The sequence below is a fragment of the Mesocricetus auratus genome, unplaced genomic scaffold (assembly GCF_017639785.1).
Source record: "Mesocricetus auratus isolate SY011 unplaced genomic scaffold, BCM_Maur_2.0 Super-Scaffold_100019, whole genome shotgun sequence".
NCBI lineage: Eukaryota > Metazoa > Chordata > Mammalia > Rodentia > Cricetidae > Mesocricetus > Mesocricetus auratus.
Window position 1 is genome coordinate 35,710,166 of NW_024429200.1, and position 14,823 is coordinate 35,724,988.

At 39.4% G+C, this 14,823-nt stretch overlaps 1 protein-coding gene across 2 annotated transcripts in view; it reads right to left on the bottom strand.

Moving 5' to 3' along the window:
• Positions 1-1,695: 1,695 nt before the first annotated feature.
• The window catches only part of Vps50 (VPS50 subunit of EARP/GARPII complex), an 88,454-nt gene continuing 75,326 nt past the window's right edge, over positions 1,696-14,823 (bottom strand). For both annotated transcript variants that reach the window (XM_040728538.1, XM_005082895.3), the window contains 6 exons: positions 11,227-11,375; positions 9,717-9,813; positions 8,109-8,267; positions 5,526-5,647; positions 3,864-4,053; positions 1,696-2,357 (listed from right to left, as the gene is read on the bottom strand). In XM_040728538.1, coding sequence (XP_040584472.1) covers positions 2,238-2,357; positions 3,864-4,053; positions 5,526-5,647; positions 8,109-8,267; positions 9,717-9,813; positions 11,227-11,375 — 837 coding nt within the window. In that variant the 3' untranslated portion in view covers positions 1,696-2,237. The remainder of the gene's footprint in view (positions 2,358-3,863; positions 4,054-5,525; positions 5,648-8,108; positions 8,268-9,716; positions 9,814-11,226; positions 11,376-14,823) is intronic.

The following is a 14,823-nucleotide window of genomic DNA, read 5'->3' on the forward strand; positions in this document are numbered from 1 at the left end:
TGAACTACTTTTAACATTTACAATGATTACTCTAGAGTAATAATAATTCACTAAACATTAATCACTGTCAAGAGCTAAATGCCATTTTGTCAACTATAAAGTCTAAATCAAAATTAATTTTCAAAGTAATATGATACATGTTTATGTCCTCCTTCCCCTGTAATACTTCTGTTTTCTTTGGAAACAAATGGAATTCATCTTCAGGCTCCATTTTCTTTTCTATTACAGAAAATAACTATATTTTCAAAGTGAATAGTTATAAGCCTTTTTATAACTACTTTTCAGTGGGCAAGTGAAAGAAAGCTATTTAAGATTTCATTTTAGCACTTAAATTAAAAAAAGGATGTTCTTCCTAAAGATTTGATAAACTAGTACTCAGGGTTTTCCTGTGTTTGATGTATAAGCAGATTAAATTAGATGGCGAAGGTGGACATCAGTGCTCTGCAGGTCTTTTTAAAGAAATGGAAACAAATTAGTTCATTTGAGCTGTGGGCATCCTCCCAGCATTTCAAAATGTGATACTATATATTTGTATATGTAATTCCAATTTATCAAAGGATACCAGGCCTCCATATGAACATAAAATTCTGAATTCTGCAACACTTTCACATAAAATGTTTGAATTAAGACAAATTTATCGACTCAAGGGAGAGCGGGGAGGCTACCTACAATCATTTTTTAGAACTCATTAATTCCATTTACTTTCTCAGCTTTTTAGTTCTGTTTATCATAGTTCACAAAATACTATAGTGCTGCCATTCAATGTCACCATATAATGTATTCTGGAAATGTCTGGCAACTCTCCTGCTATTAGGTAATTTTGTGATTCGAGCTTCCTGTTACTGTTTTGATGTAGAGCTTATTTTGGTACCTTTCAATGCAAAAACAAAACAAAACCTTTTCAAAGAGCACTAATGAAGCCTTCCCTTTTTATTCTTCAGATGGAACCCGTAAAGCCAGGGTGTATTTATAGGTCTGCAGAGCACACAGCCAGGTCCCTTATCTTAAAGGAAGCATTTCTTTTGTATTTAGCCTATTACCTGGAAAGAACCAGGCTCTAACAGTCATCTAGTTAACGTTCATTTTACCCAGAGGTATATAAAGTAGAAATTAATGGATATTAAAATAAACTTCCTGTTTAAAAAAAAACTAGCAGCTCTCTGTCAATTAAGAAATAAATAAGATTGACCAGCACTTTATGTACCTACCTGAAAATGCCATTTAAACTAAGGACCAAGGCCATCTCATGTTTGTTTGGAAGTGGCGGCAAATAAATGAAGGTTAGAGGAGAATTTACCTTGTAAGTACACAACTTCCTGTCACAAAGAGATCATAATGTACCAAACTCATCTTGTTACAAGAAGAAAGGTTTAAATTGATGACAAATGAACTACAGAGCAAAGGCTGGATACAAATAAAACTCACCAGTGGTTTCTACACACACACACACACACACACACACACACACACACACTATATATATATATATATATATATATATATATATATATATATGGAAATTTATGTCTCTCAGTACGCTACCCACGTACTGGAAAAGTACATGCAATGCAATGGCCTCCCACCAGGGGTTTCAGGATATAAGAGAAATAAATGAGAGCACACTAAAAAACACATTACTGTTTCCTGAAGTCTTCCTGTCAGGTAGAAATATCAAAATGCAGTTCACACAGCAGATCATTTGAGTGTAACATTTATTACATTTCATCATTTATGATCACTGTTATAACCCAATCAACCTGGGGGAAGCTCTGACTGTTAAGAACAGAGAACATACTGATTTTCATCTATTTTACTTACACATTCTTTTTAAATTCTCATGCAATGTTCATAATTAGGAATACTGTACATTCACCCTCTCATGTTTATTAATACACTCTCTGAAAACTAATCATAGACACACTAGTCACTGTTCCGTCTGACTATGTATTTATAATACATTCTTCTGTAAGATGTGTAATTGCGGCCACATAATAATAATTATGACAATAAGATAATTTCAGGAAAAGGTTACAACAAATGAGAGCAAAATCTGAAGAGACTGGGGCATATAAAAGTCACTTGAGAACACCACACACACTTGAGTATTTTCTGTTTCCAGTTCAAAAGGACATGCTCGAAGTTGTCTCAGCAGAGAATAGACAGGAGTGCATGAAGAACTGCCTTTCATGTCTTACAGGCTGAGAGAAGATCAGTGCCCGAGGAAGGAGCTGTGGCAATTATCTTTTAGGTCTATCTATGTCATCTATAGCTGCTAGGAGCTTTTGTCTTGCTTTCTTATTGATATGAGATCCCAGGCAAACATTCACCAGGTTGGTCAGCTGCTTCGTTGAATATTCCTGCCCAAAGAAAGGAAATCCAAGTTTAACAGGCAATGTACTAAAATCGATGCATCTGATCAATACCACAGAAGGGCAGGCAGATATCTGATGCCTGTGGGTGGTTCTGAGCACTGAAAGCCAGGGCAAGCAGTGGACATTACAGCTGCAGCATAAAAGGCGAACTCCACTGTGGGGCACAGGCGGGGAGCTGGGGCCGAACACCCTGGAGGCAGGCAGCAAGCAACAGAATCCACTTTAACACTGCAGACTGATGCAATGTGCTGCCTATCACTCTAAAGGTCACACATATTTTATACTTGTTTCTGTGGTAGTCTTTAAGTTACAAAAATACACTGTCATTTCAAATTTTAAAATACACTCTACACTTTACACTTTAGTTAAAATTGCCAACAGAACAATGATTCCTGTGCTCACAGCCATTAGTAACTCAGGTCCAGGGAATCCAACAGCCTCTTCTGACCCCTGCAGATCCCAAGGACGTGTGGAGTACATCTGCATGCATCAGGGCAAAATACTCATATGCATATGAAGAAAAGAAATCTCCTAAGTCTTCTAGGGTCTTTCTCATTGCCTTGTTTTCATGTGGCACAGGAATCAAATGAAACAAAATACTACTCAGCTTTACCCATGTTTAGTGCCTAAATGAACACTGGAGTTAATACAAGTATTAAGATTTGGTGATTTTCCTTCCTCCCTCCTTCCCTCCCTCTCTTCTTTCCTTCACTTCTCCTCTTCTTCTTCTTTTGTCAAGTCTAGTTTGGTTGCTTTATTTTGTTCTGTTTTGTTTGAGACAGAATCTTATATAACCCAAGCTGGCCCTAAACTATGAAACCAATACTAGTCTTGAACTTAGAATACTCCTGCTTGGTTGCAGGTAACTTTAATACTCTCCACATTTTTCTAAAGAACTCCCACCACATACTGTCTATCCAGACAAATGATCCAAGGGTTGCACAGGAATGCTCCCCGACGAGAACGTGTGTGTGTGTGCGTGTGCATGTGTGTGTGTGCGCATGTGTGTGTGTGTGCGCATGCGTGTGTGTGCGCAAGCGTGTGTGTTTTCGATTAAGCTGAAGAAATTCAGCAATCTAAATAACTGAAGCAAAACAATGAAACCTATATTACAGGCAAAAATCTAATGCTTGGTAGGAGCGTGGCCATATGTTTTAATATTTTCAAACTGTCCCTACAAGCCACCGATGAGGATGTTACCATTTTACTGTTTAAAAGTCACCTAGCTTATGAATCATTTCAGTGTTATTACACTCGACTTATTTTGATACAAACCATGTTCAGTCTCTTCCTGAGATGCAGCATGGGAAAACCATAGCTCATGTCCTAATTGTAGGCCTCAAAGGAGATGATGAGGTAAGACATTGCATAGCTAGCTAGTGTGAATATGGCAGTTTCTTTGCATTTACTCTCATGATTTGAATTCCATAATGTACCAGGCAAGGGCAGCACAACGGAAGAGAGCACACATTGACCCCCGCTCACTCTCACCCTGTGCTCTTTGATCCAGCGCTCCATGTCATTCTCAGTTAGGTAGTAGGCTTTGATATACGTTTCCACAAACTCTTTATCAGGAATGGGTCTAATATCAGTTAGTTTTTCAAGTTTTATTAGAAACTGTTGAAAATCCAATTGCATCAAGGCACGGCCTTCATTGCTGCACTTCTTGACATTGGCATATCTAAGAAACACAACAATAAAATAACAAGTGATGATGCTGACAAAGACAGTGCAGGAGCCTGGAGCTCCAGGAAAGGGCAGTGTGCATGCTATTCCTTTACCTATCTGTCTAGTCTTTGCTTTATCCCCATCTGTTCTTTACTTTCCTCACTTGCAAAACGAAGAAAGTAAGCTACTCAAAGACTCTCCTGTGCTCTGTGGACTACAGTTCTCTGCATTTGGTTAACACCGTTGTCTGAAAGAGAGATATACTCAATCAGGTACTCTGGCTACCAAGAATTATTTTTAAATCAATGCTCAAATACTCCGAAGTCATACTCAAATTAGAAAACATTTCAATATTGTAGCAATTCAACGAAAAAAGAACAAATGAAATAATTTTCCCATCAACACTTTACATATTTTCCATAATAAAATAATTCATGGATGTATTCTGACATACTTCACTACTGAAATACTAGCTTTTAATGTGTATGCCCAATAATAATAGATAAATTAACCACACAGCACAATATTTTACTATTCCTAAGTCAGTGGTGTACTCAATGCTAAGAAATGACCTGTTTTCTAAAAGAAATTGACCAGAAAGTCACAGCTTATATTATTTAGTATCAATGAATTTTTGTGTTTTATTTTTTAAGTAAAGTGGTTTATGTGGAAACAACACATATTTATCATTTTTATTTAAACACATTTCTAATACTTGTAAACTGTGGCTATTAACACTAAATTACTGTGCTTTTAACAAGTCATCCCCATGACTTTCCCACTTTCTAAGGCACTCTTTTCATAACAAGGAAAAAGGAAAGAAATCCAATGAAAGATGGTATGACATGTGCAGATGGTCTCTGAAACAGTTGTTTGCCCACTGGACTCGTTTCCTTCTTTGTGTTAGATGATGTAGACAGAGTAGATTTGGCGTCAAGTAAGTGTCAACGCTATTGGGCACAAATTGGGAGTTTATGGGAGGTGAAGACAGGGATGAGCAACGACACAGGAGATCTGGAGACTGACTTTGCCATCAGAGCACCAGGAATTCAGGTGTCCTCTCTACATCTGAACACTGTGGACCTGGCCAATTTCTCACTCTCTAAGTCTGGGCTTTCTAATCCAATATTTCCCAGTGACAATTACAAACAGAGGCAAGTCAAGATTTGTCAACAAAACCTGTGAAATCTTTGGCTCAGTAAATACTCAATAAATGCTACGAATACTCATAAAAATTATTAGTTTTGCTTCCAGATAATCCAATGGCTCTATATTCCTCATTCATCTGCTATCTTGGTTCAGTATCAAAATCAACAAAATAACCCACAGGAGATAGGCACAGTGTGATCTATGGCTCCCTCTCAAACTTGGTACCAAGCATGTCAGGCACTCATCATTATCTCTATCTACACTTTCCATCCATTAGTAATGACATTCATATACTACATTCTATTAAGAAACAATTAATGCTTTCTTGAAACTTACCCTTCCACAATAGTTCTGTTGGCTAATCGAATACAATGTTCCCAAAGTATATTTGATACAGGCAAGGGTATCCGAACTCTCTTAGTAACTTCATTTAACCGCTTGTTAAACTGCTCAAATTCCTAAGAGGGACAAAAGTCATGGCTATTATTTTAGTGCCACAGTATCCCCCCCCCACACAAAAAATGATCTAAAAAAAGATTCAAAGATGTAGATTTTAACTAAATGAAGCAAAAAGGGGAGAGATTAATGTCCTAGACAATTTCGACTTCGTGTAAAAGTTTTAAAAAAATATAATCAGGGCTGGCAAAATGACTCAGCAGATAACTGCCTTTGTTGCAGATCAACTCACAAAGTTGTCTTCTTACCTCATGCTCATCTCTCCTTTTCTCTCTCTCTCACACACACATACAGAATAAGTAAACAAACAAACATTTTAGGAAAAACAGAGTATGTTATAGCACAGAACATATCACATTTATCTAAAGAGAAATAAGCATCATCAATAGACTGAACAATTTTAATCACGATTACATATTTTTACATCTCAAAATTTTCTGATTGTTTACTGTGGAGTTGTAAATGACTTAATTTGGACAGACACAGTTTTAACGTCTATTTTAATAAGCTTTAAACTCAAGATTAACTATTCATAGCTTGTCTACTTACACTCCTTCGAGAGTAATCTGGCAAACGGTTTTCTTTTCTAATCATCTTTTAAAAGTTTATTTATTATGTATGCAGTGTTATGCCTACATGCCAGAAAATAGCACCATGTCTCATTATAGGTGGTTGTGAGTCACCATGTGGTTGCTGGGAATTGAACTCAGGACCTCTGGAAGAGCAGCCAGTGCTCTTAACCTCTGTGACATCTCTCCAGTCCCTTCCTAATCATTTTTAATATTAAATACACTATTACATACAAAATGACTTGAAAGTTAATGTCATAGTCACAAAACTTTAGTATGAAGGAAAACCATCATTAAACATTTTTATTAGCTACAGCAAAACTAAGCATTTTATTGTCTTAACTTTCACAAGACTATATTGAAAATCAAAGCATTAAGAACTAATTTAGGAAACATGAGTGACTTCACAACAGCAGTAAATAGTTCATCTCTCAGTGGATGGTCTCTGTGAACGACTGTCACATACAAAAGGAAGACCACTGACTCTTCCTGGGCAACATATTTCCCATACATTTTAGGAGGATTAAGGTGGGATTTTTCTGAACAGAGAAGTGACACGATGTTTAGCACGCTGGGTCCTAACGAGATTCGGGAAGTCACCTGGATCGGCTAGGTGAGGGGGTGGAGACAGCTGCACTCCCTGTGCTTCTGGGCTATTCCCAGATCACAGCTATTCTTGCTGATTTATTTTTTAACAGTTCACTGCTTTTAATTATTTTTTTTAAAGAAATGTGTCTCCAATTCACTAAGCTTACTTTTTGAAATCAAAGCTAAATAAGCAATCGCTCTCCCTCAGCTGTTTCATTTCATGGACCTCACAGAGCAGTAGCATTGACTATGGTATTTATTCATGCATTTGCTACAATAAACTACTTTGGATTTCAAGCCACAGTTTGGCAATTTTCATTAATATTCTACTTTAGAAAGCTATAGGCTTAATACTCAAACTTACTATTTATCGCTAAGTTCAGTGTTCACGAATACGGCTTGTTAAATAAACCACCACATTTTACTCAGGATTACGTGAAAGCAACAACAGCAGGTTTTGCTTTTGCCCAATTTAAAGTCAGGAAAGTAACACAAAGAACAGAAAGTATCAGATAATTATCCTGTGGATTTAAAGATGGCCTTGGGCCACTAAAAAAGATGGATTCAGTTAATAATCTGAATGATATTCTTCAGAATTATTATTCATTATTAGACTCTTTCTGCAACCAGAACAATCAAGTGACATCCCTTTCCCACCTACTTCCTATCATTCCCACCTTTGGCTGCTTTGTTTTGTCCACAGCATTATACATCATTGGATATTAAATACCCCGTCCATCTGTGGGTGCCTAGCTCTACACTGCCAGGGAATTTCCTCAAAGTCACCTAAGTTCCTTAATTAACAACTGTACTGGCAGGTGTCCATCAGGTCAGGTGGTCATAAGTATCAACTGATTCACAAATGACAAAAGGTGAACTGCAAGTCTCTTGAGAACTTATAAAATCAGGCATCATCCACACACAGCACAGCACATAAGACCTTGCAAAAGTAATGTGATTTCTAGAAAACACAACCTGGAGTTAGGAACATGCTCCTGTCACAAAGAAGATGCAAAGCTGAAGAAATGACTCTAAGTAGAAACACCTTCTTGGATTTAGAGCTGTGGCTACTGGGGTCCTATCAGGAAGGCAGCCATGACAGGAAATATTCAAACTGATTCAATGTTAGAAACTAGGGAGCAAAATAAAAAAAAATAATAAACAAACAAAAACCTCACAAAAGTGCAAATCCCATGCTTCCATCCCAGAAATGAGTAGCAACTAACTAGACTCTCCTATTTTAGAGCTCACACATGTCTTAATAAAGTGATCATTAGCAAAGACAGCTCCCTGAGAGAGCACTTGCCTTCAGCAATGCATCTACATATATGTTGTGTTGCGACATGATCTCTTTGACATCCCATTTCACATTAGTCATCAGGAGAAGCATCTGTTCATAATCAATAGCTTTACCAGCCACAATCCAGTAAATGGGTTTGCGTAGTTCACTGGCAGTTGAGACCGTCTGAATTGTTCCATGGAAACAAACACAATTACTTCTGTAAGTGTTATACCTAAAATAGTATTTTGTCCTTTTCTAGTATGTACTACATACAAAAATATAAGTTAACGTTTGGAGATTTCAATTACGAAAATATCTTAGCATGAGACAAAGACCTTGTTTCCACTCCCCCATCTCTCCTCCGGTACCTTATTTTGGGATTCCACTCTCATTCACAGTCTTTAACTGCCCCAAGCCCACCCCTGGTGATAGCACTTCACATGCTTCACATGCTTCCAAAGAGTCCTTCCAAAGAGCACAAGTAGGCAAGCTGTTCACCTCTTTTCAAACATCCTAAGATCTTCCTGGTACCTTTGGAAAAAAGTCTAATTCCAGGCTGAGCACTTTAGGTAAAAAGGCTTCTGCTTGTCACTCCAGTGCCCTCCTCCTCCCTGCTCTGACAACTTCAGTTTTCCTCAGACTAAAGACTACATGCATCACACTCTCTTATCACTGCCTCTCCTACTCGCTCCCTACCCAGCTGGGTGCAGTTTACACATGACACACTTCCTCTAGACAGCCCTGCTAGATGACCTCCCAACTAAGCTCACCCTCCTCCAGTCTGGGTTAAGTTTACCACCAGCCACTCATCTTCAAAGCACTCTTAACAGTGTCCTAAATACAGCTCTAGTTGGTGCTATCTATCTGTCTGTCTGTCTGTCTATCTATCTATCTATCTATCCATGCATCTATCCATCTATCATCTATCTATCCATCCATCTATCTATCTATCCATCCATCCATGCATCTATCTATCCATCCATGCATCTATCTATCTATCCATCTATCATCTATCTATCTATCCATCCATCCATCTATCATGCATCTATCCATCATCTATCATCTATTCCGTCCATCCGTCTGTCCATCCGTCCATCCAATCTATCCACCTATCATTCATCTATCTATCTATCCATCCATCCATGCATCTATCTATCCATCCATGCATCTATCTATCTATCCATCTATCATCTATCTATCTATCCATCCATCCATCTATCATGCATCTATCCATCATCTATCATCTATTCCGTCCATCCGTCTGTCCATCCGTCCATCCAATCTATCCACCTATCATTCATCTATCTATCTATCCATCCAACATCTATCAATCTATCCATCCATCTATCCACCATCTATCATCTAACATTCATCTACCTACCTACCTACCTACCTACCTATCTATCTATCTATCTATCTATCTATCTATCTATCTATCTATCTATCTATCTGTTGCTCTTTCTTATAATGCTCACTAAGATGTTAATTTAACATAGCAAGCCATAAATGAATAAAAGGATATTTTATCCTGCTCCCCTGGAACCCGATCTCTAGTGATAACCTATCAGCTTAAATGACGGTGGCAGCTCTGCCTTGCTCACAGGTGAAATGACAGACCATACCACCTCTGACCTGGGAGTAAAACTGCTGCAGAAAGGGCTTTTTGGCTGCAGGCATCACAGCATCCAAATGTGGCTGAAGGAACTCAAACTGTTCAGCCAGGAACACCCTAAAGAGAATAAATAACCATGTCATAAACAAATTAGGACCTGTCATTGTTGCTGTGCAATGAATCTGTTAAGATCAAAAAACCAACTGAAAACTGATTTCATCTTAGTGACTTTGTTCTGTGAACTGGACAAGTTTCTTTAACGCCACCCGGCCGCGGATGCTCATTTATCAGCTAGTGGAAGAGTTACTTCAAGGGATATAATCAGGCTGCATGTCCGGGAGTTATACCCCGTCACATGGAAGATAGGAGCTCCTATAACATAAAAAAGAAAGCACAAACAAAAACCCTAAAAATATAAGGCTATCTTCAATATATGTACTTATTTTATGTGTGAGAGTTTTGCTTACATATATGCATGTCTACTATGTGCATGCCTGGTGCCCATCAAGGTTAGAACAGGGCATCGGATCCCCTGGGACTGGGGTTATAGATGATTGAGAGTCACCATGTCCACGGTAGGACTTGAACCTGGACCTCTGCAACAGCCCACTCTCCAGTCTGTGGCTTGTCTTTTAGAGGATTTCTTTTAAAGATTCCATTTAATAAGTATATACAAAACACTCGAACTCAGAGATTCAAAAGGGATATTAGTCTTAAGTAAGCAACCTTTCCTAACACACAGCACACAGGCTCAGTAAGGCAGTGCATGTGTTCTGCTGCAGGAGTGGCAGGTGCTAAGTGCACCTCAACTGTCTCCTATAGACAACACTACCACCGAATACTGCTCTTGGATTTCTGCTACAGGTGAGAGAATACTTACCTTAGGTTGGGCTGCACCGCGTAAACAGGTTATGTGGACTACAGTTACCATGGGTTCTTTGGCCAACAGGAAAACAGAAATATACCATTCACTTTTTAAAGGTTGACTTAACAAGGATCACCTTGTTAACTATCAAAACGTAACATATTCCCTTACTTTCATTCACATAATTAAAGCCAACCATGAAAAGCTGGGGTTTTGGTGAACTGTAGTCCCAGTCTAGTAAGGCAGAGGCAGGTGGATCCCTGGGGCTCGTTCTTCTGATCTACCATACTTGACAATCTCTAGGCCAGTTAGACACGCTGTCTCAAAAGCCAGGTGAACAACATCAGAGGAATGATACCCAAGATAGTTATCTGGCTCTTATATACATGAAGACATACACTTGCACAAACATGAACACTTCAATACCCATGAAAACACACACACACACACACACACACACACACACACACACACACACACACAGAAAGAAAAAGAATCATGCAATTAAAAAAATCAATTAGTAGTCAATGCTAACATAGATTTCACAATGCTTAAACAGTTTAGGAGTAGTAGTATTATACAGCAATAAATATGATTACACAAGGCTTACTTTTTATAATTTTCCTTAAATAGCTATGGCAAAGCAACTGCTTTCAACAACTTACAAGGATTCTGTGGCTACCACTCTCTCTGCCAACCCATACAATGTATCCCCAGATGTCAAAATCACTAGTTGATTGAGGTGTGGGCTGGGTACCTTCTCCTTTCTTTCTTCTGCTGCTGTGAGTGTGGCAGTAGGATCAGCTGAACCCTCCTAGAAAGACAACACACACAGCACCTGAGACAGCAAGTCTGCTGGTACCAGAGCACGGCTCTGACAGCGGAGCGTGGGAGCACACTCACGGGCATGCGCATGCACTGGGTATACGCTTAGCGACAGTCCCTCCTTCTTAGTTTACGCTTTGCCACTATTGGAATTCTTCTTATACTAAATTAAAATGATTTCACAGATTATCCAGTACTGCATGGCACCAGATGTACATGGCCTAAAGCTAGCCAACACAGATGTAATCATCATCAACTAACAGCTGTTTAATAACTCTCAAAATCTAGAAGGTGACGGACTGATGCTTAAGAACCAGTGATAGGATTGTGATGTATGGTTTGATTTCCCAATCAAAACTTAACCAAGGTAATCTTGGTATAATGTCAAGAAGGCAGGGCTAGAAGGCAGTTATCAACTTAGAGAAAACTAACTACACTGCACACATCTGTTCACTTAGGAGAACACAGATGGTCGGTATGAATGTAGGGAGAGAAGTCAATGAACATGCTGTACTGCTCTGCATAGACAACTCCGCTGGTACAGCTCATCTGTGGTCAGGAAAATGCTAAGCTTCAAATCCTCTTCACTTTCACCTGACACGAGGCTCACGAGCAGTCTCCTCGTTACTAAACATCTTTGCCGGCACTCAAGTACCAGGCAAGGAGTAAGTAGGGTACAAGTTACACACATTCCTGAACATCACAAAACTATCTTACATCATAAGCAATCTAGAGGCGAAAGCACCTTGAGACCTTAGCGAGGGAGTGCTTGACTGCAACTTGGAGTAGCTGGAGACCAGAAGATGGCCATCCTGGGTTCTTAACCCTCCAAACAGTTGACTAGAATTACATCTGGGTGAACAAGCTTTTATGAAACAACCATGAAAACCTGCTGCTGAACTCACACCAGTCACTTAAGTCATTACTACATTCAAAGTCAAAACAGAGAATTTCATTTACTATTTTTGAGGGGGCATCAAGGGGGTAACATTACAATTGCATTGAAAAGAACTCCCTGGCTCACAAATAATACCCAATAATGCTACTGATTTTAATCGATTATAACTTTTGTCTGGCTTATAGTACCTTTTCTAGCAATGACTTGGCAACAACATGCATTTATTGCATTTTGAAAAAAGCTCCTAGAAAATAAATTCAAAAGAAAAGTTAATAGAACATATGCTGTGTAAATGAGCAATTGCAAAGCACTGTGGGGGAGGGGCTAACCACTTGCCTAACTGCTTCCTTGGCCCCTTCAACACAAACGTGTTGGTCTCACCCTTTAGTTACAAAGCTGCCACAAGTACATTCAAAGAGCACTGGAATGGCTGCCCAAAAGGTTCCTACATTAGCGATTTCTTTGTCCCTGTTAACACCAAGTTTTCTGACAATTATGTGCTTACAGTGAGTTTGCATATAAGGAAATGCACGTAACTGCACTAGCCAGTCAGAAAAGATGTCAGGCTGACAGGAGTGAATGGAGTGTGTACCGTGCATTGGAGCAGAAGCGCTGTGCTTCAGCTTACAGCAGCCTTGTGCGCAGAGGAGCACAGAAGAGCAGTTTTAACCTCTACTCAGGGCAGAGGTCATGGCTTTGCCCTTTGCTGCCATTACCCTACCACTACAAAAGAACCTGAACAGATTTTCTGGGCAAACTGAAAATAATGCTCTCAATTTTTAAAGTAATGTTCAAGCTGGGTGTCAGAGTACACACCTGTAACCTCAAGATTGAAGAGGCTGAAGCAGGAGATCACCAGTCTGAGGCTAGCCTGGGCTACACAGCCAGGCCCTGGCTCAATAAACACTGAAAGTGGGGCAAAGGTTAGCGGTTTAGCGGTCGTCACTGTGGTGGCTTAAGTAAGAATGGCTCTCTGGCGCTCACAGGCTCATAATGTGAATGCCTGGAGTAGACCTCTTTGCTAGGACTGCAAGGGTTAGGAGGTGTGGCCTCGTTGGAGGAAGTGAGTCACTGAGGGTGGGCATTCAGTTTTCAAGCCCTCACTAGTGTCTGCCTGTCTCTGTACCCCTCTCTCCCTGCCTCTCTGCATCCCCCCTCCGCCCCACTTGTGGAACAGGACGCAGCTCTCAGCCACTTCTCCAGCACCATGCCTGCCTACAGCCAAGCTCCCTGACACTGTGTTCCTTACCATGCCAATGGACTAAACCTCTGTAACTGTAAGCAAGCCCCGATTAAATGCCTTCTTTGATAGGAGTTGCCTTGGCAATGGCTTCTCTTCACAGCAATAGAACAGTGACTAAGATGATCACGAAACAGAAGAGTAAGACTTATTTCTGGCAGAGGGTCAGCAGTAGCAATAGAACAGTGGTTAAGATGATCACGAAACAGAAGAGTAAGACTTATTTCTGCAGAGGGTCAGCAGTAGCCTCTTCCTCATGTGCTTTCCCTCCTCTAGAGCTTACGGACATTCCCTCCATGTGGAAAATGCACTTGCCAAAATTTTAACTGAATTTCTATGATAAATTACTTCAGGTAATATTTTTAAGGATGAATATGGCTCCATTTATAACTTAAAAGTGAAAATCAGAAGATATGTATAGAAAAAAGAAAACTAAAAAAGTCTAAGGTTTTAACTGACATGTAGGAGCAATGTAAGAAAAAGTACTTCTACTTAGTTCAACAATGATTAGCCTATTTAATATTTGCCTATCCAAACAATTTGTGACTCCATGTTTACTGTCCCAGTGGACATAAATTAAAGTTTATATGCTAACTTAAAAATAATCTTAGATCAATATATACTAAAGAGCAAATAATATTTTCTAAAACAATACATCAAGGCTTATCAGTGCAAGAATATATATATAGACACTAACAGGGCGGAAAAAAAACACCCATAAACAAATACAAACTGTCTTGAAAATTTTGATTGTATTCTAGGGAGTGTTCTCCCAAAGCAGAAACTAGACGGAGCATTCACAAACAATCCTTACAAACTGAAGAATGAGTGATGGCTGAATGGTTTTCATACTCACAGCCAATATTCTGATTTAAGAGATGGTAAGGATAGTACTTAAAATTGGGACATGTTTGTTGGGACATATTCAGTCACACTGTGAACCTTGAGCTAACAGAAAGTAATCACAGAACATCAGAGGGCATCTCAAAGATATAGAGACACACTGGAAGTAGTAGGGAGGGGTTTTCAGTGGCAAGACTTGTTTGTTTTTGAAGAGCATACGAATAGCCCTTTCAGGAGACACCAGCAGAGAGAGAGGGTTAACTAGTTGCTACTCAGCCTCTCTGAGATGGCAGGTTTTCACCACAGCCTTTGAATCTCAAGTCTTACTTATAAATAGGAAGATAGAGATTTAGTTAAAGCTACCTTGAGTGGCAGCAAAAGAGTCGGTGCCTGTGGGAACAGAATTTCTGCCAGGGGATGGCCTGAGAGGCCAGGTCACTGCCAGATAAGCAGGCC